Genomic DNA, 23,093 nt, shown 5'->3' with positions numbered 1-23,093 from the left:
TGACAATGCACACAGGATACTGTACCCACCACCAGGTTTCAGTTTCTCTCACATTCAAAAGAAACTTTGCCACAAAACCTTCACTAAAAAAAGAGATTTACATCCACATCTGGGATTCAAGCTGGCCTGAACCTAGTTTAGATGAAACAGCTGTTTATTATTAGTCTTTACATATTAGCCGTGTTGCAAAACTCAGGTCCAGAAGTTGTGTGGGCTGGCGAGGATGGACAAACTCGTCCGAGTCATCCATCATTGCCAGAGAGACTACCCACCTCTGGTGGCACAGCTGTTTGGGCATTGACACCAGTGTGCCAGCCTTGCCCCCTACATCTGCTGCTGGGTTGGTGTTGACAGGGTCATCTGTGGCTTTGTGGAACACAACACCCAGTGTCCTGCTGTCTGCAGCAGACGGCCGAGAGACACAAAGCAGAGGGCCAGAGGGCTGGAAGTGATATTTTGGGTGGAAATTAGTTTTAGATTGAAGTTGATTTCATATTACCGCTTTCTTTATCTTGTAGAAAATGGAACAGCCAATAATAATAATAATAAAAAACAACAACAGAGATGTAAACTGGTCCTTAATAGAGTTTTCTTGTCATTTTTGAAAGGTACGTAGGCTACACTGGTTCAAAGCCCTCAATATGGAGGAAGTCAGAAGTATAGTATTATGATTGATTGAAGAATTGATTGTAGAATGCATACAAATTGGATAAAGTAGGCCTATGACTGAACAGCTCCATGAATGAAAGCAGTAACTCCTCTGAGTAGCCCCAGAAAAGTCAACATGCCGAAGGCTTCCTGAGAACCTTGCGATGCTAACTAGCTAACGTTAGCTAACGTGGTGCAGTGTGGCTAACGTGTTCGCTTCACAGATGATATCGGTAACCTCACACATCCTCCAAGGTGCTGGAAGCAAAGTGAACCGAAAGAATGAAACAATTCAGTTACTTTTGGAGAATATCAGACAAAGCCCAAAACCCTGATGAATGCTGGGTTTTAACATTAAAGCTTTGTCTGTTCTCCAACAGTAGCTGAATGTCCAGAACACACCTAGGCTAACGTTAGAGCTCCACTACCAGCGTTACGTCACGTTGCCATCAGCGTTGTGCCAACATGACGGTCAATCAATTTCAATGAGGGAGAACGTGTGCGTCAGCCATCGAGAATTGAACCTCGGCGATTTTGTAGCTTGGACGCAGCCATCGGACGCAACGCAACGTGAGCAGTGGAGCATCTTTCAGTGCTGGTAAAGGAATCATTCCTTCGATGGCTGTAGTGGAGCAGGGCCATAAGTATCTTCAGAAAGACAACTTTTCAGGAATAGGGGAAAACTGGAGGAATTTCCCAATGATGCCAATACCTATCTTAACATGTAACTGCACATTTTCAATGGAATGTCTTTGTCCTAGCATTATGAAACATCCCACGGACAATAGCTGTGTTTCTATCCAACTGTCTAGTGAATTTTAAGCAATCTTTTGAAATATCACAAAAATAAAATGTAGGCTTTTCCATGACCTGGATTGAAGCGCACAGTGAATGTGAAAAATACATCCACAAGAAAAAGTTATGTCATTATTTATTATACAAATGAGCTTCCATCACTATTTATCACATTTATTTAGTGACAAAAAACTTTTTGTGATTGAAAGTTGCCATTTCCATTGAATCTATTCTCATTCAATACATCTCCTATGCTCCTATACTATAAAAACTCAAACCCAGCTAATGTCAGTCGTCCGTTCCGACAAAACAAGATGACGGAGGTCTCTCTAGTCAGCAGGATAGAGCGGTCAAGGTAGAAAAAAAGAAGCTGTAACAAGGAGGAGGAATTTATGAAGTCACTTTGGAGTTCAAACCCACAAACAAGCCAAAAGAGCTGATGGGGGGGGGAAGGATGTTATTGCTCCACTCCTCGGCTGCTCCACCCAAGCAAGGCACTCCTCTCACCTCCCCTGCTGAGAAGTCAGCTTTCATGTTCTTTTCAAAGTCTCAGGTAGTATTACCCTGGGCAACCTTGACAGAGCCCGGGGCAAAGGCAGCACTCAGCTCCGTACCTGCACCAACACACACACACACACACACACAAGAGTATACAGGTATGCTAAAGCACGCTCACAGACACAAACACGCACACAATTACTCAAACACACACCAGCCTACACCGATGCTCCCTCATCCTACCCACCCACGCACTCCCCGCACATCCACACACACACACACACACACACACACGCAGACACACACCCTTTGATTGTCTCCACGCCGTGGCTGTCATTAAGACTCATTAAGGGGGATGGGTTTATTGAAGGCAGTCGTGTTGAGGCATCCGCTGAATTATTCATATGAGCCCTCCACCGCACACTCGCTCTCTCCCTCTCACACACACACACAGATATACACCACACATTGCTGTTGAAATGCAGGCAGCTGGAGCAGACTAGAGAGAGAGAGAGAGAGAGAGAGAGAGAGATGCAGCCTATATAGGTCACTTCCTCCTCCACCCGCATCGCTCAGAAAGTGGAACTGGAAGGAGGGAGGGGAGGGAGACAGAGAGCAAGGCTTATTATAGCAGGCAGGCAGACAGACACACACACATAAACACACACTCACACACACACACACACAGAAACACAGAGGCCCCAGCAGATAAAGGAGCGTACACCTCAGAGAGTAGATTGTCACAGCTATGAATGAAGCTCAGAGTGGCTTTTGCTAGAGGTAATACTAATTCATTGTTGTGGCAGTGGCACACACAGAGAGAGAGAGAGAGAGAGAGAGAGAGAGAGAGGAGGGGGGAAAGATGGGTGAAGTGAGAGAGTGAAAGAAGGTATGAGAATGAGGAATATAAGGAACCGTTCATCTCCGGAGTAAAGGGAGCAAGAGAGACGGAGGGACAGGCGGTGTGTTTGTGTGTGTGTTTTTATGCATGGGTGCAGTATCGATAGATCTAAAGGAATTGATCAGATGCCTACCATTCCATCAAACTATGGCATACAGTATGCATGGAAATGGATACACATTTACATTTATTTTGATCAAGTATTCCATCAAATATTCATTACATACAATTAGGGTTAAATATGCACGATCACGTGGCCACACTAGAGAGCACAAGGGAATGCTAAGTGCTGTAGGTAAATGCACACTGGAGGCTAAAATAATCATAACACCCCTCCGGTTAAAAAACATACATCATAACTATATAGGCGAACTCGACGCCCAAAACAGAACCAGAAACCGTATCGGATGTCTGTGCGTTCTTCAAGGTCACTCCCTGTTTATTTTCCAGACCAAAAGTAGTCTGGCCACTGCTCCTGTCATTCCTGCTTTCCTATTGGTGGATCCGGCTTCATGTGATTCTCCGTGGGTGTATTGAGTGCCGGGGATATCGCGGAGGGAAATAACACACCTTTGAGTTGCGCTTCGTGATGAGAGGTTTTGGAAGGCTACTGTCTAGCGAGGCTTTCACCGGCTTTCAGGCCAGAGAAACGAGCACCGCTATGCCTGCTCGCTTGACAGGCAAACACAGCGCCGAGACAAGTGTGTGTGTGTGTGTGTGTGTGTGTGTGTGTGTGTTCTCGCCTCACAGGGGCAATATCGCAGCAAAGGTTCACTGCCTCTCCTTGTCACCTGGGTTCCTCTGTCCTCACCTGACGTCTTGTCAATGACCCAAATGTCAAGTGTGTCTGCATGTGCGTGTGTTTGTGTGTGTGTGTGTGTGTGTGTGTGTGTGTGGTCAAGTGGGCTGAGGAGAAGACAGATCTGGGTCAGGCAGTTCCCATGAGTGTGGCCGAGCGCTCCGCAGTGGATGACACGTCTGATGTGAGCGAGAGAGAGAGAGAGAGAGAGAGAGAGAGAGAGAGAGAGAGAGAGAGAGAGCAGCCAGACAGAGGAACAGCCAAGGGTCATGGGAGGACAGAACAGTCGCATGATCATACACACTTGCCTGTACTTTGGTACACATGCCCGCATGCATCAATGCAAACACACTCATGAAAGTGGGTGTGCACACAAAGAGCATGTATACACAGGTATTAACACACACATGTGAATGTATGCATGTACTGTATGTATATATGAATGTATGGATTTATTTCTGCAATTGCAGGCTTGAGTCAAATTAACTTTTTAGGGATTTAGCTGAAGCTCTCATCCAGACTGACTTACAATGGGTGCATCAATGGGACATCAATTCCTAGATGTCCATCATTACAAGCAACCAAAGATCAGTCAATGCCCTCACAATATTGCTGTGACCATAGAACGACTGTGGAAAAGAAACAGAATAAAAGCTAAGCTTGGTTTGGGTTCTTTCAGTGTCAGATCAGGCTGAAGTCTAAATAAAGGGCGTACCTAGCTATGACCCATGTATTTAAATACACTGAATGATCCCACACCGAGAGTCACTTTCACCACATAATAATGAATGACACGTCGGTCACTGGAAACAACACACAGCAATCAACTCAAACCACCAAAGTTTTGGAAATCCATCATTAATTCACCACGGGTCGAACATTCAAGGAGCTTTGAGTTGTTTGGCTGTGGCTAAATTGGTTCTAATGGATTTCACGGGGTGACGTTCGTGGGCCGCTTGATTGACAAAGAGGTTTGAGAGTTGCCAAAGCCCCCTGCTCTCGCCCTGTCCCCGAGCTATGCACCATTGATCAAACACATACAAACTGTCACTCTGTATTGCCAGGACGCCGATGACGGACTCACCAGTCGCTTCAATCATTAGTCAATCAGAGCTGGAGTCAGAAACTGAAGCCGGAGTGTGATGCTGTACGCTTTGTCAGCTGGTTCACTGTAAAAAGAAGTCCTTGTACAGTATGACTGCCACTTTAACCAATCAAATGTTTTCCGGAGTAATGATGTTCACCAAATGTTGACTCCTTCATATATTGCTCCCTGAGTGATACAAAAGAGAGAACATTCATTAAACTTTAATCGCAACACAGATATTAATAATGTTGCACCCATCTGCTTTTTAAATTGTTAATTGCTTTTTCAACCTTGCACAGTATCTATTAAACATAGATTTCCACTAAAATCATTACAAATGAGCCACCTGTATCGACATGTGCAATACAAGCGGCACAGTCGATTTTCCGCCGTCCAGTGCACCTACAGTAACAGAAAACACCTACCCACAATCCAATGTGGGCGACCTCCGACCCGCGCATCCTTCAAGCGGCAATTGGCTCTCAATCTCCATGGAGACGCGGCGGGGGCACGGGAGCAGGATGTCCACGCCGGACATGAGAAATGAGCACAATTACAGCTTTTGAGAGGCAATTATATGTGCGTTGCGGTGGCAAGGGCCCATAAATAACGGCGGATCCACCCCGCGCGCTTGTTCGGTAATTGAAGAACAATGAGGTGCGAGAAGGAAGCCGGGCGCATGCCTCGTCGCGATAGCGCCTCGTCCATTGTGGTCCCTCTCACCCCGGAAGAAAGGAAGGTCGGTCAGCTCGACAAAAGCTTAATGATATCAGCCGGCCGGGGCTACGTTCCCGTGGCAATGAGTGTCTCTTGCAGCGCGGTGGAGAGGGAGGAGGAGGGGGAAGAGGGGGGGGGGGAGAGCTTGTCAGCCTTTCTGTACGGCTTTTGTAAAGACGTTCGATAAGGCGTCGAAATCTGTAAGCGCTGGTGTGTGTACTCCAAAGTCCCGAGAGATACCGCGCGTCGGGACCCCGATAGATAGGGTGAAGATGGAGAGAACATATGCAAATCGGAGGTTTAAAAAAAAAAAAAAAAAAAAGGCATATTGGACTGAGGGGGTTTTCTGAAAAACATATCCTAAATATAGACCGCTCCCGTAATTTCACCGATGGCTTAATAGTCTCTGTTCGCACTTTCCAAAGCTGTTTATCTGGTGGGGAAGCGATGGGATGGTAAATAAGTAGCTTACGGCACACAGGAGCTTTTCCCCGACTACAGGGTGGTTGTCAGTGTTAAGTAGCTATCCTTGTACGCTCCCAGCTAACATCAAAAGTGATGGGAGCGCGTTTCATCGCGGCTTGCACCGCTACGGAGCTAAAAGCCGGAGAAATTCCCTAACAAAGAGTACATTGCGGCTTGGGTGCAAGTAGGTTAACATTTAACAGATTTTTGCCGGGCTCGTTCGCTTCTACAGGAAATCTTTGCACATTTCAAATGGCCTGACTTTATTTTTAGTCCTCCGCACGCTCCGCATACAATAATTCCTGTGCTAATTTGTCCACCGGCCTACTGGATACATGGAGGCAGGCTTCAAGCCCCGCGTCGACAAACATCCGCCCTGCTGAAGTGTCCTTGAGCAAGTCCTGAATCCCTAACAGAGAATTACTCCATGAAGAGGATCAATGAAGTAGCTCATTACTATTTATGTGGAGTTTTGGAAACGCGCGCACCCACAGAAAAATACACAGAAACAAGCTCATGTCGGCCTGTAGACACATAAATGTTGGATCTGCATGCTCCAGGCAGTCCAAGTCATCAAACTCACCATCGAGCCTCCCCCCCGAGGACCACACACACACACACACACACACACACACTAGGCTTTCCACTTTCCATACTTGGCCAGGCTTCCTTCTTCTCCTCCCCCGAACCCCCATCCCCCCGAAACCTTGCTTGGTCCCAGCGCTCTCTCCATGCTCTCCCATGGGTGCCTTGCATTGGACCTCTGAAGTCTCCCATCTCCTACTATCAGTCAGTCTCTCTCTCTTTCCGTCTTTCTCTCTCTCCTTCCTGGGGAGAGCAACGTGTTTGTGCATAATTTTCATTTAGAGGGGTCGCAGAAATCCTCCTCCATGCAAATGAGTCAAACTCTCAGAGGTAATAATCACCTGAACCCCCCCCTCCACACACACACACACACACATATACACACACACACACCCCAGGTGGCTCCGCACTGCGTTGCCGACATGAATAAATAATTAAATGAAATCTAATTTTGTTTATTTCATTTCCACAGCAGCTGAATCCAATTCCGCCTCCACCCTTTGAGGATGACACCCGCGTGACCCTGAGGTACAATTACCGCCATTCAAGACATTACACACACGCCGGTGTTTTAGAAGTGTGGCGCGTTTCACGTGTACACACAGATAAGACGGAAAGAGAGTGCGGCCGACATGAGAAAACACACCCGACAACGTGAAACAGCTGCGAGTATCAATGGCATTTACAATGGGAAAGATACTCAAAACAAACAGATAAATATACACTGATCTGTGAAACGATGAATTTCATACATCGCGTCTCTGATCGATGTCATTTTATCCTGCAACATGAGACGCGAGGCCGTCTCTATAACTCCTCCGCTGTGAAAAGAATATTCCAGTAATATCAGCCTCTCTTTGGGTTCGGAAAAAAAAAAACACAACAGCCTATTTCCCAGCCGCATAAATATTTCAGTCACTCTCTCTCAGTTCCACGCGAGTGCCTTCCCGGGCGGGCGCACGCTGGCTCAACACCGGCGTCCCTTATTCCAGGTCAAGAGTTCACGACCTGAGGAAGCCTAAGCTGGCACGTATGGCACCCTTCGGTCACGTGGTCCCGCGGGTGACGCCATGCTGGTTTTCAGGTGACGGTCCCTGATCCCTAACTGACCCATAGTGGTCGTTTCACCGATTTTTTAGGCTTCATCTCGGGCTTTACGGTAAAATACGGTAGCCTGTAGGTGTCAAAAACGGTGTCCCAATTGAATATCGATGCATCATACTTAGTTTAATTTGTCCTGTTGCGGGTGTGTCATTACTGGGCGAGACGCTCAGGAATACTAAAGAGGCCGCCGTAATCGATTAGCATGCAAATCCTCCGCCGTTATTAGCGGGTGGATTCATCGACCCTGCGCAAAACCGGCGTTTATATTAGTTGCTGAATTTTCTGTGAGACCGGGAAATATTAATTAATAGATGATCGATCCGTTTCATCACCTATCCCCCTCCTTTGTCATTTCATTCGGTCGTTGTGCGCAGCATACACACACATTTGTACGTGCACTTGTCAACCTCACATCTCTTCACGCACTGGTGCCCAGGAGATGGTAGAGACGTGAGAATGAGGGTTGTGTATGTGTGTCTGGGCATACCTGTGTGTGTGTGTGTGTGTGTGTGTGTGTGTGTGACAAGCATCACAAGTTTCCAGATGGGCGAGATTCAGCGATTACCTTTCCAGCGTTCACCATCCCTCTGTATCTCCATCCTGATCCCTCCTCTCAATAATTGACTGCAGGGTAACAAGGGCTCTATGTGTGTGTGTGTGTGTGGTTGTGTGTGTGAGCTGCGTCTCTGATTAGATAGCGGAATAGACTCTGTATTCAGCCACCGTGCCGCCTGCCCCGACTGGCATAGCTAATGAAGAGCCCGCGCCCCTCCCTTGGCACCGCTGTGTGTTTGTGTGTGTGTGTGTGTGAGATCCATAGAGTCAAGCTGCAATTAAAAGGCCTGTCAATGGTGTCTGCCATAACGGAGGCTAGGACTGTCACTATCGACCAGCCTCAACGCACACTGTACCGAGCGAGGGAGGGAGAAGTGGGGATAGCGAGGAGAGGAGAGAGGAAGAGTAGAAAAGGAGGATGGGATGGTGAAGGTGGAGGCAGAGGAAGGGAGGGAAAGGGGTAGGAGGAGAGGAGGTAACAATGTAAGCCGGGACATGGGCATCTCCACTTCTGCTCTTTATCCATTGAGACACTAAGCACCATCAAACTCTATCAAAAACTATTTTCACGCAGATGATGCCTCCCGTGCCCTCCGAACAACAGTGAGATGAGGATGAGGATGCCGAAGGATGAGGAAGAGACAGGCAGCGTGTGACCCGATAGATTGCCCTCACATAATCTCAAGCACACACAGGCCCGACTCATCGCACCGAAAACAAAAAATCAGCGGGAGAAATGACAGTTTTCTTTGTCTCTGTGACTCGGACATGTTGACGCGCGCAGTGCTGCCATCACTCCGGGGAGGAAGCCTCAGTGCCAGGCAGGAGTAAGTCAGCGGAATTGAGATGCATGAGATACCACAGTGGGCTTGAAGCAATATTCCACTTAGTTTTAACATGGGGGTTATTTGGCACTTGACCGCCATGAAAACCAGAATATAAAATACTCACCAAGATCGGATGCAGCTGGACGAGTTTGTAGCGTGAGGATTTTTACTTCCCGTTCATTTGAACGAGGCCACGAAAATAGACTGAAAACTGACATTTAACACAACAGATCCTGCTGCTGGGATTCTCAATTGACTGTGGGTGCAACATTTTAGAACATAATTTCGCCAAATAGCATTTTTATTGATAGAAGAGAACATAGTGGAGGGATACCATTTAGAACCCGGATCTACTTTTATTTTTAAATACTAATTTTAGTGTAAAGCGAGAATAGAATCGCAAAATGAGGATGGACCCAGGACTGCTTTGTTGTCTTAAATGTAAGTTTTCAGGCTATTTTCGTGGCTTCATTCAAATGAATGGGTAAAGTAAAAATCCGAACGCTACAAACACTTAAGAAAATACACCATGTCAAACTTTTACCCAGGAGTCATTTTTTCACCATTTTAATTGGGATAGTCAACACAGAACAGTTAATGTATTACAGTAGTCAAACATACATAAACATACATTAGACACATATACTGTATCTTTGCCATTGCTGCCCCCACATGGGTTTGCAGAGTCTTGTGCAGCAGACTTAATGGAATGTCTAATGGTAACCGTTTGTTGTTAATGTATATTGATGTATAATGTATTCTCCAGTTCTCTCTCTCTGTCTCTCTCACACACACACACACACACACATGCATTCAAGTCACCTCTCCCACCCCGCCCTCTCAGAGCAGGATGCGGTATTTGAGGGCGCGGGGGACCCTGTTGATGACGAGGCGTCCGTCGTAGCTGAGCGAGGCGAAGAGCCAGGGGTCGGCCGACGACCACTCCGCCGCGTACACACTATCTTCATGTTCCTCGTAGGTGGACACCACGCTGTCGGCGAGGGGCTCCTTACCCCTGGATCACATGCACACACACAGAGAGAGGTGAGCTACACACACCCAAGACGCACAAAAAGCTATGCACACACACAAGGTAAGTGGGCCAATGAGGACAAGGCCACGCACTGTGAAAAAATTCCCACATTAACAAGTCATTTAGTCTCATATTCAGTCTTAAAGGTGCAACGTGTAATATCCTAACACCATTAAATCATGACCACATTAACTTGGAGACATTAGTATAATTATCATAAACAGATGAGACCATTGCAGAGAAGTTTGGCAGACTCTACCGGCCTCTACACTGCATTTTACACTGTGTGCCATCGGGTCAGATATTGCAGGAGATCTGCTGTATTGCTTTATGGCACAAAGGGAGATCGCTTTATGGCACAAAACAGGCAGACGAGACTGTTCTTCCAGTGCAAACGGAGCTAAAGCTTTTAGAGTTTCTCACAATGGCAGATGGAAAAAAATCACTTCCAACATGTTTATCCTTTTCACAGATGTTTATCCTCTTCTTTCACAAAGAGAACAAACGCACGCAATACATCGTGGGAAATGTGGTCTTCATTTTGAGAAACACTAGCACTAAAAATACCACTGGCATGTGATAGAGGCTACCAATCGTCACTTGTTTCCAAAGCACCTTCACTTTCGAGAATTATTTAGAAGTCGTAATATCCTGAAACAAATTTGTACTGAAAACAAACTGGAAATCGAAAGTTTTTTTTTTTTTTTTAGAAAAATAAAGTTTTAAGACTCAATACTTGATGAAATGGCTTGCTAAGAAGGATTTTTTTTGCAGTGTGTGGATAATCATTACTCATAACCTCCCCTCACACACACACACACACACACACACACACTCTCTCTCTCTCTCTGGCTGTGTGGAGAGATACACAACAACACATACACACACCAGGGCCTGGCGAGGATATTTGCTGTGTTTATTCACTAATTCTCCCTAGTTCTATAATTACAGCAGCAGCCTCCCCACTGCTGCAGCATTTCTCCCACTGCTAGAAAAATGTGACAATTCCAAAATAAAATTTAAAAAATGATGCTCTAGCCCAACCACACTGCTGTAAAGCGTCCTCGGAGGAAACACTGATGTATGTATTTGGATTTATTCTACACATTAACTGTTTCACACAGACAGTAGCTGCTCCCCCTGGGCTGTGACACTAGCTGATCTGCTCACATACATTCACTGGGGAAGAAAAGAAAACCAGAGGGTGTAAATGAAACTTGACTGATGCTACAAAACAGACTTGACCGATTGATTATTATTGTTTATTCCTTTGAGCAAGGACAGAAATCCAAGCCTGCACTTCTCACAGTCCCTCAAAAAAAACTCACCAGTAGTGAATTTCAGTAAACCGCTGAATTTTACAACCAAACAGATAAACTTAGAAAATAAATTTGAAAAAGTGCAACCACTGGAAGGGTTACGTATGGAGAGTCCAGGTATTGTGGAGTGGACACTTAGTGTATATGTAAGAGGGGTCAATAACTACAGTGGAAGGGTCAAAACTAAAGCTGAGAGCTGGTGATTAGGAGTAAGAGTTGATAATTGATGATGAGAGTCGGTCATTGAGTATAAGAGCTGGTAGTTATGGATGAGAGGGGAGGAGGGGACAGTAATGGATGGATGACAGTGGAAGATTTGGAAGGCAATAGATGGGAACCATTACAGATTATATCCGTGCAATTTTAAAAAGCAGTTTGTTATGCAGAAAGTATTTTGATGGTGTTTTACCTCTCCACTTCATCGTTTTGGGTGTCAAGAAAATATAGCGACTATGAGGTGAAAGCACAGGCAGTCAACTTTAATTTGGGAGAATTCATATCGGATGAACAGTTCAAAATTTACAGCACTTTTTTGTGCGCGGCTCCAGCGTTTCATGGTCCGTTTCATTGGTCCCCCCGTGGCACTCATGAAATGCACAAAAGAGAGCCATCATTTTTTAAAAACCTCATAGATATGGGCAAAAATACCCCACCATGAAAGCTGACTGTCTGTACTTTAACAACACATTCCACATCCGAGATTATAGAGCCAAAACATAAAAAAAAAAAGAGACATTACAGTCAAGCATAGATCACAATGTTAAGGGAGGTGATCGGGAACACAAAAAAAGAGGGAAACGCATCTCCATATCCAAAAAACCCTGTGAAATCACATCCCTATTAATGTTTAATAGGGGAGGGGGGGCAGTGAGGGACAGTTTATAGACGGTTATAAATGTCAATAACCGACAGCGGAGGCGATGACGTACCACTGGATTTAAGATTACATTCCTCTGGTTCATTCGATATTTCTCTCCTGAAGCTAGAAACCACAGAGTCAAGACGCTAATCTGTGCGGTCCTCAAGGTGCAAAGATGTTGCCGCCAGTCCATCTGCTGACACTGAACCAGGAGTTTCTGAGGTTACAGCTTGTTTAAAACCTCTAAACCCAAATGAGTTTTCTGTCTTCATAGTGTTGCAGTGCCAGTCCTGGACCAGAAAATGAACCTATACCCCTAGATCATTATCCTGGCTGCTCTCAAAGTCACATTTTCCATATTTTTCTCAATGATCGTCAGCATGACGTTGCATATTAAAGGGTGGGGCCATTGCTTATAGCTATAGGACACGATAGTGAATGTTCCTTAATACAGGGGTTCTCAAAATTTTTCATGTTACAGATCCGAATAGACTCGAATATTAGGATCCATCGACCCTCATTTTATACGATTCTACCCCAGGGACTCTCATATGGAAAGATTTTTATCATTGATGATTTAGTATTGAATTTTTTAAAGCAGCAATCCTCAAAATACACTGAAAACCACTGGCTTAATAGAAACCGAACTATCCTTGAAAATAGAAATGGCATATCGACTTGCAAACCTTCCAACCGACACCAACACCAGTTGCTCTTACTTGTCCTCCTGGTGGTTGTCCTCCCCCTCGCTGAGCTCCTCATCGTCCACCAAGTGTCCGAAGGGCTCCGAGGAGATGGACACCATGTTGGAGAGGATGAGGCGGCTGTCACTGCTGGCTGTCAACACCAGCTGGTCATGGCTGTGGTTGTAGCGGACACTCCACACCCTGGGACGGAAAAAAAACAAAAAACACACAGACACATTATCATGCATCCATCCTGGATCTGTGAGCTAGGTGCAGCGGTAATGTAGTGCAGCAAAGTCAGAAAGTGATGCAGTAATGTGAAGAAGCGCCGTAAAAGGTGTGAATTCAAAAGACGGAGGGATCTTTGTATCCTCCATTATTATAGAGAAAATGTAGTTTTCCAAACAATGCCCCAAGTGGGTGTAGAAATAGTGCAGGAATTCACCGCTGAATGCAGTAAAATGTGACACTCGTGCATGCATGTTGACACTGTATGTACAGGCAGACCACACACACACGGAAACACACACCCCAAGAACACACACGGGCAAGCAGAGAAACTGTCCCTCTCTGTCTCTCTTTCTCTCTCACACGCTCGTGCACACACAAATCATGCAGAAAATGACTAGCGTTCTCACAGTGGGATTCACAGCTAAATATGCCTATCTGGGTATGTATTGCGATGCCAATAATAGGGATTCATTGCCTTGCAGTCTATATTCGGGCTTAGTTCATGCGAGTTGATGATCATTATCATAAACTCCCAGATCCTGCCTGCATTTGTTGCTCCGTCTCATTTTTCCACCTTATATTCTGTTGTCTCTTTTTAACCCCCCCCTCCATCTGTCCTCTCTTTCTTTCTCCTCTTCCCTCTTTCCCCCACTTCCATCACTCCTTTCCTCTATCAATTTTTGTCCCTCTCCTTTTCTATCTCTCTCTCTCCCGCCTCTCTCTCTGACTGATTGCCAGTCTCGCTTTCCCCATCTCCCTCTCTGGCTCTTTTGCATCCTCTCTCTCTCTCTCTCTCCCCCTCTCTCTCTCTGTGTGTGTTTGTCTATGTCTCTCTCTCTCAGTGAGCCCGGGGCACAGCTCAGAGTGCGGTCCCAGTTCCCTCACAGGGAGGGATTGAGGGATAACCGAGGCTGTTGACAGAAAATCAGCCTCGGCCACGCCGCTCCCCGCGCTCCCCTAATCCGCTTCCCTGCTAAAAAATAGTCCCTAATACCCCCAGCAGCCCTGAGGCCCTATCCTGGCTGCGCTCCGACACACACACACACACTTATGGAAACACCCACAAATATACGCATCGCAGTAGAGATAAGCTTACACGCAGGACAAAAGTACACACACACTCACACACACAAATTTGCACTGTACGGATGCTTCCACACACTCACTCACACATGCACACACAGAGAGATAAACACACAGAGACAGACACCGACATTGCAAAAACACATACACACAGATTAGATGGCGGCACATGAGCATGCACACACATGCAAACGTGCACGTGCGCACACACACACACACGCGCACACACACACACACACACACAGACCTATCTGCTATCAGAAGAGATCCCATCTGCAGCTATCTACAGTTATGGATATGTTTGCCAAGTCTATCTCTCTTTTGGAGATAACGCCTGCTCTGTGTGTGTGCGAGTGTGTGTGTGTGAGTGTGTGTGTGCATAGGCATATGTGTGTGCATATGCTTGTGTATGCTTGTATGTGTGTGTGTGTGCCTTCCTTTATCAGGTGGGGATTGGTGTGCTGCAGCAGTAGCCCAGTTTGGCTCGCAGACACACTGATCATCTATTCAGCTCACACAGGAGAGAGAGAAGAAGTCTCACATGCACACATGCACGCACACACACACACACACACACACACAGGTTCTGCGGTATACTATGTTCAGCTCTTAGCACTGCCTGAAGCTTCACAGCACAGCACAGCACAGCACAGCACAGCACAGAACAGAACAAGACAGCACAGGACAGGACAGGACAGGACAGGACAGGACAGGACAGGACAGGACAGGACAGGACAGGACAGGACAGGACAGGACAGGACAGGACAGGACAGGACAGGACAGCACAGGACAGGACAGGACAGAACAGAACAGAACAGAACAGAACAGAACAAGACAGCACAGCACAGCACAGCACAGCACAGCACAGGACAGGACAGGACAGCACAGCACAGCACAGCACAGCACAGGACAGGACAGAACAGAACAGAGAACAGGAGTTGGTTGCATTTGCATCACAACACATTGCTTAAGTTTGTCCCTAAATTGCCCCAAGGGGGTTAAGTCCTTACTCAGGGGCTTCGTTGCTACTAGTTAATTTGCAATTAGTGAATAATTACCTTTTGTTGCACCATGAGTAGTTAGGGCATTTCATTAGTTAGGAGATAAGGCCCTTAATAAGACCAGTCATGAGCTTGGAATTATAAGGATCTATCTGTGTAGAGTGCAGTTCTCAGATATTCAGCATCAAAGATTTCACATCCCAGCTGGCAAAACTGTGATGTACTTTTGTTTTTAAATATTTAACCCCAAAATGTTCTTTTAAAAAAAAAAAAATAATAACACCATACAAGCATAAAGCAACATTCAAAGATCATGAATATGTGGATAAGAAAAAATTTGATTAAAAAAGTCAAGGAGAACCGAATCATTCCAAGCTCACGCAGAAACCAATCAACAGTGGGGCGAGAGAAAGAAAGAGCTATTATTATGGTTATCATTATGATTAGTGTACTTTCCTAAAAAAAGTCAAGTTTATTTGTATAGCCCTTAATCACAGTTAGTTTCAAAGAGCTTCCCAACGCTCACATTATGAAACAATAAATGAAAACGACACCCTGCAACCTTGGACCCTCAATGAGAACAAGGGAAACTCCCACTGTGCCTGAACAAAGCTCTATGTGTGTGAGTGTGTGCATGTGTACAGTATACAGCAGTCTATCTACATATCTATCTACTCTGTGCATAATGTGCATGTGTGTGTGCATGTTAGCCCTGTGTGTACATGTGTGGCTCCTCTTTCACATACTCATATTGCTTCTAGGGTGAAACATATTTATTGTATGGTTGATCAATACTATAGTGGTTGCGTATTATTATTGTTATTGTCATTATTGGTTTCAGTGGAGAGTTTTAGTGTCTCATAGTCTATTTCAGAGGCTTTTTTCCCCCCTGCCAAGAATACAGTTTGGGGGAAAACACAGAATACTTGTAATTTTGGGGAATTTTTTGGGCATTAAAACAATCAAATTTACATGTATTGAATATCAAAACATAATACTGGCTATCGGAAGGCTTGATCCAAAAATACTGGTATCAGCCTTCAAAAATCCATACTGGTCGAACCCTAATTGCCTCTAATGTAGCTATAATAATAATGTAAGAATCAACGGGAACTTGAACCCGGGGTCCTCCGGTTGAAGGACGGTGCCTTGTACTCACTGCCCACTCACTACCCCCCCCCCCCCCACCCACCAGTGGGAGTGCTCCTCCAGGGTCTTGACGGGCTCCTGGACATTGCGGACGTCCCAGAACTTGACCTTGCAGTCGTCTCCGCAGCTGGCCAGGTAGTACTGGCGGTTGGGGTTGAAGTCCAGGTCACGCACCAGCTGTCCGTGGGCATTCTCTATACAATAGATCTGACTGGAGAGGAGAGAGAGAGAGAGAGAGAGAGAGAGAGAGGGAGGGGAGCGGGCCGATAAGAGAAGAAGGGATGAGAGAGGGGTAGGGAAAGACGTGAAAGAGGGGGTGGAGAGAGAGAGAGAGAGAGAGAGAGAGAGGAACAGACAGAGAAGGGGATATGACAGAACGAGAGCATGACAGAACAACAAAAGGAGATATGAGAGAGAGAGAGAGAGAGAGAGAGAGAGAGAGAGAGAGAGAGAGAGAGAGACAGACAGGGAGAGAGAGACAGTGGATGATTCACAGAGTCCACACAAGCGAAAACATTCCCAAGCTAAATCAAAGCCTCCTCTGTGTCTGTGTCTGTCAGTGAAGGCCAGGCTCAATAAAGAAGCCGACACTGGCGGTGGTAAATTATAAAGGCAAGCCTCATAACTACACACAGCCTTGAGATCCTGCTAGAGTAAAGTTAACAGAATGACATGACAGAGGGAAGAGAGACATAGGAGGAGTGCATTGTCTCTGCTTTCATCTTTCTGGCCACCTCCCTCTCCTCCTCCTCTCTTCTTTTCTCCTATACATTTTTCTCGGCTTGCCTCCTCTTGTCTCCTTAAATATACAGCATATATACAGTATATGTATTTTAAAAAATTTCCTATCACTTCTCTGTTATTCGCTTTCTCCTCAGAGCTCCCAACCACCCCTTTTTATTTTTTTTTTTACCACAGTGCCATGGTCTTCAAGAGCCAAATTCAGTCAGGCTAACCAACTGTCTGGGTGTCATTTTCTACAAATCAATTCCTGTCTTAATTGAGCAGTACACAATTAATAAAATAAAGTAAAAGTTATATTATTGTGAAAATGTAACTTCCTAATCCTCTGAGTATACAAATGAGTTTCGACAACGTCACATAACAGCAGAACTTACTTCTAGGTTCTTCATCTATTAGATTGCATGAACTGCTGTGATATAATGTAAATCACAATATATATATATATTTTTATGGTTGTAAAACAACACATACTCATACATTTTATGATAAGTAACGTTGTAAAGCAGTGCTTCTATGTATGTTTGCGTTATGCTATAAGCTATGTTTGCTAATGATTCAGTTGCTAACGCTAGCTAGCACGCCAAGTAGCCTGACATTGTATTCTCCACAGAAGAGGTGAAGGCAGGGAGCCAGAGAGCTAAAACACGTTCAAATAAATTGATAATTTATTAGCTCTATAAATTATCACAACAAATAACACTGTGACGCTGTACAGAATCTCTACTTGTTTTCGTCTCTACCATTCACTCTCCCCTCCTCTCCTCTCCTCTCCAGGCTAGCTTAGCACGGCTCAGTTTGGCTCGGCTTTGTTCAGCGGTGCGGAAAGCCTCTTACAGCGTAGCGGCCCTGCTGGATGCCACCAGCAGCTAGCCGGCTAGCTAGTCGCCCTGCTGATCACATTAGGCAATTAACATGCTAATTAAAAATCTCATTAAAATAAGGGAGGTATAAGAAAATGACCTGGGGCAGACCGCTGGGCTTCAATTAGGTCAAGACGACTCTGTGACTGTGTGTGTGTGTGTGTGTGTGTGTGTGTGTTGTCACTGCCACTGGACCGTGGCCTTGGTGTCAGCATATGGGGCTTGACAGAAAATGGCAAGAAACTAGAAGGGCTTGCACTGAAGCCACATGTAATGTTTCTTTCATGGACAGACCGAGCGCAGATGGATGTTCTGTATGACATTCTATACAAATGAGTGTGCATACAATATCTGGTCCACACACACACACACACACATGCATGTTTCCACATACTTCCACCCCTGTCAAAAACCCCTCCCTCCCTGACTGTAAAAAGGCCTTTTTTTCCAACTCAAAAGCATGGGTGGATATGGCAAGGTGTCCAAATTTGATCATTATACTCAAGAGCAAAGATAAAGCAAAAATTGCCAGAAATTAATTTCAAAGCCATATCCAAAAAAAAAAAAAAGTACTCAGCACTAATGTTCTAATTTATCACTCTGACCAAACAATATTACCTTGTAAATATCAGTCGTTGTTCTACTCGTCCCTAGAAATTTTATCAACATCAGTGGCTTTGGAGGTTTTGGTAGCAACTAATATTAGATGCGGGGACTTTGCCACACCTTAGACACCCCCGACCCAAACCCTCCACACATTTTTTTTACCTGTCAGAAGTAGCAAGTAACAAAATACCATATATAAAGCGTGTGACAGTGTGACTGATTATTCATCACTTCTGTGTCTTCATTTAAAATGAGGAAATTAGCATATTGGGAGGATGTCACACCCTGGTTGCCCAATTCTGACTGAAAACTGAAGGTTACGTTATCGCCGTTCCCATGTTTTGTAATGTCCTGGTTGCTGTAGTCCTATCATGCCACAAGAAAGAATAAGAATTTAAGAAGTATACAATAAGTATATATAAGTATTACATGTGCATTCTAAACTGAGTTGACTTTCGGGGGAACTTTAGTTTCACTGAAAAATGCGATTTCACGTGTGATTTTTAGTTGAAGCAAATGATTTATTTACAGCGCTCCCTCCCTCCTTCCCTCCCTCCCTCTGCTCTCTGTGACTGTGAGGTAAGAGGCGTGACCCTGGGCTGTAGGGTGGCTGCTGTTCAACCCGGCCCGCCGTGGAATGGGACGCGCCCGCCGCGTGAAAAGGAAATGGAGCAGGAAATTGGGTTAGTTTCGCCGTTTCCTCTCTGGTGTCTCTGAGCAATCCCCTCCCCAAACACACACACACACACACACACACACACACACTCACTCTCACGCATACGCTTCAGTCTAGTTGAGAGACCTGGGACTTGTGTGTGTGTGTGTGTGTGTGTGTGTGTGTGTGTGTGTGTGTGTGTGTGTGTGTTTGGGGAGGTACGGCGAGCCTCCTGACAGAGTGCAAGAGATTATAGTGGTGGCCGGCCTAAGCCAGCAAACACACTCAATCTAAAGTCATCCAGGCAGCTAGGCTGAGGGGGTGGTGTGTGTGTGTGTGTGTGTGTGGTGGGGGGGGTTGATGAGGGGACAGGGGACCTATTACACACACCGTTAGGTGCACGCAGATAAAAACACACACACACTAACAAATACTGTTATGCGTGTAAATACAGAAGAAGATATAAGTGTGTAGGAGGGAAGGTACAAAGGTAGACAGACAGGCAGACGTTCGGCCATGCGCTCATGTTTGTTCAAGTGCACACACACACACACACACACACACACACACACACATGCACGAATGAACACAAACACGCGCACGCATACACACATACACACACACACACAAACACACACACAGCCCCTCCTGGCTTAGTCTGGGTGATAAATCTCTCTGCTGAGGGGATCGACTGAAACACAGACGCACACATTCATTCACACACACACATGCACACACACTTCTCTGTTTCTATGACAACTGCTGTGGGGAGGGAGGGAAAAAGAAAGAAAAATCGAAAGAGGAGAGTAATCATTTCATCGCTGATCAAAATTAAAGCCTGGCTTTGAGACGGGGCTGGCAGAGAAAGAAGGATGGAGAAAGGGTAGGAAGGGAAGGAGGGAGGGAGGGAGGGAGGGAGGGAGGGAGGGAGGGAGAGTCTGTCCATGCATAAAAGTAAGGGATCATTACATCAAGCAGCTTAATTGATTGGGGGATATCTTCACGGCTAGCGTGAAGCATACACAACTGGTGCAGGAAAGTCGAAGGGAGACAAACTAATATCACATCGGTGTAGCGTGGAAATGACGAGTCGAGGCCGTAAAACTTCCAAAAAGCAATATCGCGTCCATACATCTCAATACAATTCATTTCACTGCAATAAAAGAAGTCTGAATCATGCACTTGTCAATAAAGGCAATCGCCGCTATCACAAGTCTGCCGTATATCTCAATGCCATTCATTTTATTGTCATTCACTTCGTCAATAAAACAATTACACTATCAAATAAAATGGATTTGTCAATTTATTCCTGAAGTCAGAAGTCCAAAGGTATGCTAGTATTTCAAGGGTTATGTGTGAATGAATAGGCCGTTATGGAAGTTATGACGTCTGGTTAATCTCCGAGTGGGGGGGTGGGGGTGGGGGGTGCGGCGTGTGAAAAGGTTACCGATGATCGATTTGACAGTCCCAGGGTTCAAAAGGTCACCCTCGAATCAACACCCGCCGTACGCAATATCACTATTTCAAAAAACAGCTGACACTTTCTGCATAATGGCCCCCGTATTTGAATGTGAAATACGATACTCCTAATAGGCAACACTTTTTGCATAATGGCGGTATATTTGAATACGTGAATAAAATATGATAGGAGAGGCTTTTGCATAATGGTTTACCTTCAGTACCCTATCATTACGGCACGCCGAGGCGCTGCCAAAAATCCCGGGGATCGGAGGAATGAGAAAGAGAATAAACTATGGCTTTGGTCAGGTGGTTTCTGGCGGGAACGGGAAGCGCTCCTGTCTTTCTGGGTGAGCGGGTTTTGATGCTGTCTAGTTCTCCTCTCTGTACCGAAAGACAGCTGGCTTTTAACCTGGGCTGTGAAGGAGCAAATAGCACTACTATCAATCATTTCTTCTTCTTTTACGCCCTCTCTCTTTTTCCATTGTACTCCCTCTCTCTCTCTCTCACTCGCTTTCTCTCTCTCTCTCTCTCTCGCTCACACACACACACACACACACACACACACACACACCACAGGGGAGGTGTAGAGAGTCTATGCTTCACTGCAGCACTGCACTGCTTTTCAGTATGCACCCTGCAGTGCATGGTATGGCCGCAGGCCTGACAGCTATTGCACAGCTCAGTGTGTGTGTGTGGTGTGTGTGTGTGTGTGTGTGTGTGTGTGTGTGTGTGTGCATGTGTGTTGCCCCTCATTGTGGACTGTCGGTCCAAATGGGAATTCGGGGGAGATGCAGTGTGAGAACATCCCCAATGACAGGCACGTCTCACACACACACACACACACCACACACACACACACACACACACACACACACACACAGAGCTGTATGCCTAGTGGCTAGTGCTGCATGCCTGTTAGCTAGCCTAATATTATTCAAAGGCTCAAAGCACCCTAGTGAGCCAGGAATGACACACAGTTGGCACTCCACAAACTAACACAACACGGTTATTTCATTATTTCTCTACAAAGACATTTTGAAGTTCTTGACAGAATTGGTACTGCAGTACACATATAGATATGTTTTTCTTCAAGTATGTTTTGAACATACAGGATGTACCGGGATTGAAGTTGTGCCTCTGGTATGTTTGGTTTGCAGGTGAGAGATTCTCTTTGTGCATTCAACAACAATATCATGGATGTTTGAACTTGAATTTGACTCTGAACCCTTCCAGGTTATAATTCACAAGGATTACTGCTGATGTCTCCCAGGCTGCGATAGTTTTATCTGACAGTGTGTGACTGACAGGGTTCCTTAACAACTTCCATTTACTAATACCATACTTTTTTCCAGACTTGAATTTCTTGACTGATTTGAAGATTATCGGACATCAATATGATGTTCGGTGATAGTGGGCAGGCAATATGACTGTTAACTAGACCACATCACTATATAGCTGAAGATTATTCTTAACAACACAAAATATCATAATATGAACGGCAGTGGGTGTGCAACTGTATAAAATGTGTAGTCATTATTAGTCATTATCACGACTGAACAACAATTTTTTGTATTTTTCCTCAGACTTTTTATTCCTATACAATTCCTAAACTTTTCAACACCTGGAAATGATCACATTCGTTCGCCATGCTTGTGCAGGAGCCTTGGATTATGAAATACTGTTCAGTAGCTTGATGTGACACATTCTAATGTGAGCAACAAAAAAAATGCACTTATTACCATTACAGTCACCTCAATCATTTGCCTTCCGTTCACATTTGGCCCAGTTGGGAGCTCCGTGGCTTCCTCGGCGATCTATCTATATTATTGTTTGAGCTGTAAAATCTTATTCGTTACAGCCGCCGTATTCGCTGTAAAAATTTACACTGTTTGGCACATATTGCACATCAAGGCAAACCCCGCGAAGGCCGCTAAGCCGTTTTTTGATGACCTACGGCATAATTGAAACATGACCTTTCGAACGGCATTAATGATAGGGACCTTGCCTAAAAATCATAACAGCAAACTTGTGCAACAGGGAATAGGCTCTGAATAATGTAGAAGCAGAGGTACAATGAACGAGATGAGCCGAGAAGAAGTGAAAAAGTGTCAGGATTTTACATTTAACACTGCTTTCTGTCCCCAATATCGGAGCGGAGTATTTCATAATTTACATAATGTTGCATATTACATTAGTACAAAGTAGAACAGGATCCATATATGTTTCATAAGCAGTATTCTCTCTGTATGTGTCTGGGAGACGGTGTGCTGTAGATAGTGTGCTGCTCTCCTGGGTGTTGGATAACTAACTAGCAGTGGCTGTTGCTGCTGTGCTGCTCTCCCTCTGTCCTTATTTCTGACCAGGCAGGACAGCCTGGTTTGGGCTGGGAGAGGAGAAGAGAGGAGAGGAGAGGAGGAGAGGAGAG

At 45.3% G+C, this 23,093-nt stretch overlaps 2 protein-coding genes across 2 annotated transcripts in view; one reads left to right on the top strand and one right to left on the bottom strand.

The window, feature by feature from the left end:
* LOC139926448 (cytochrome c oxidase subunit 7A2, mitochondrial-like) overlaps positions 1-23,093 on the top strand; it is a 216,856-nt gene that overhangs the window by 103,005 nt on the left and 90,758 nt on the right. The gene's annotated exons all lie outside the window — the stretch shown is intronic.
* The window catches only part of eipr1 (EARP complex and GARP complex interacting protein 1), a 37,630-nt gene continuing 24,069 nt past the window's right edge, over positions 9,533-23,093 (bottom strand). Inside the window, exons 7-9 of the mRNA XM_071918197.2 lie at positions 16,386-16,553; positions 12,912-13,079; positions 9,533-9,996 (exon numbers count right to left, since the gene is read on the bottom strand). Coding sequence (XP_071774298.1) covers positions 9,822-9,996; positions 12,912-13,079; positions 16,386-16,553 — 511 coding nt within the window. The 3' untranslated portion in view covers positions 9,533-9,821. The remainder of the gene's footprint in view (positions 9,997-12,911; positions 13,080-16,385; positions 16,554-23,093) is intronic.

Source organism: Centroberyx gerrardi, chromosome 17 (genome assembly GCF_048128805.1).
Source record: "Centroberyx gerrardi isolate f3 chromosome 17, fCenGer3.hap1.cur.20231027, whole genome shotgun sequence".
NCBI lineage: Eukaryota > Metazoa > Chordata > Actinopteri > Beryciformes > Berycidae > Centroberyx > Centroberyx gerrardi.
Note: the sequence above shows the minus strand (reverse complement) of the source record. Positions and strands in the feature narration are given on the sequence as shown.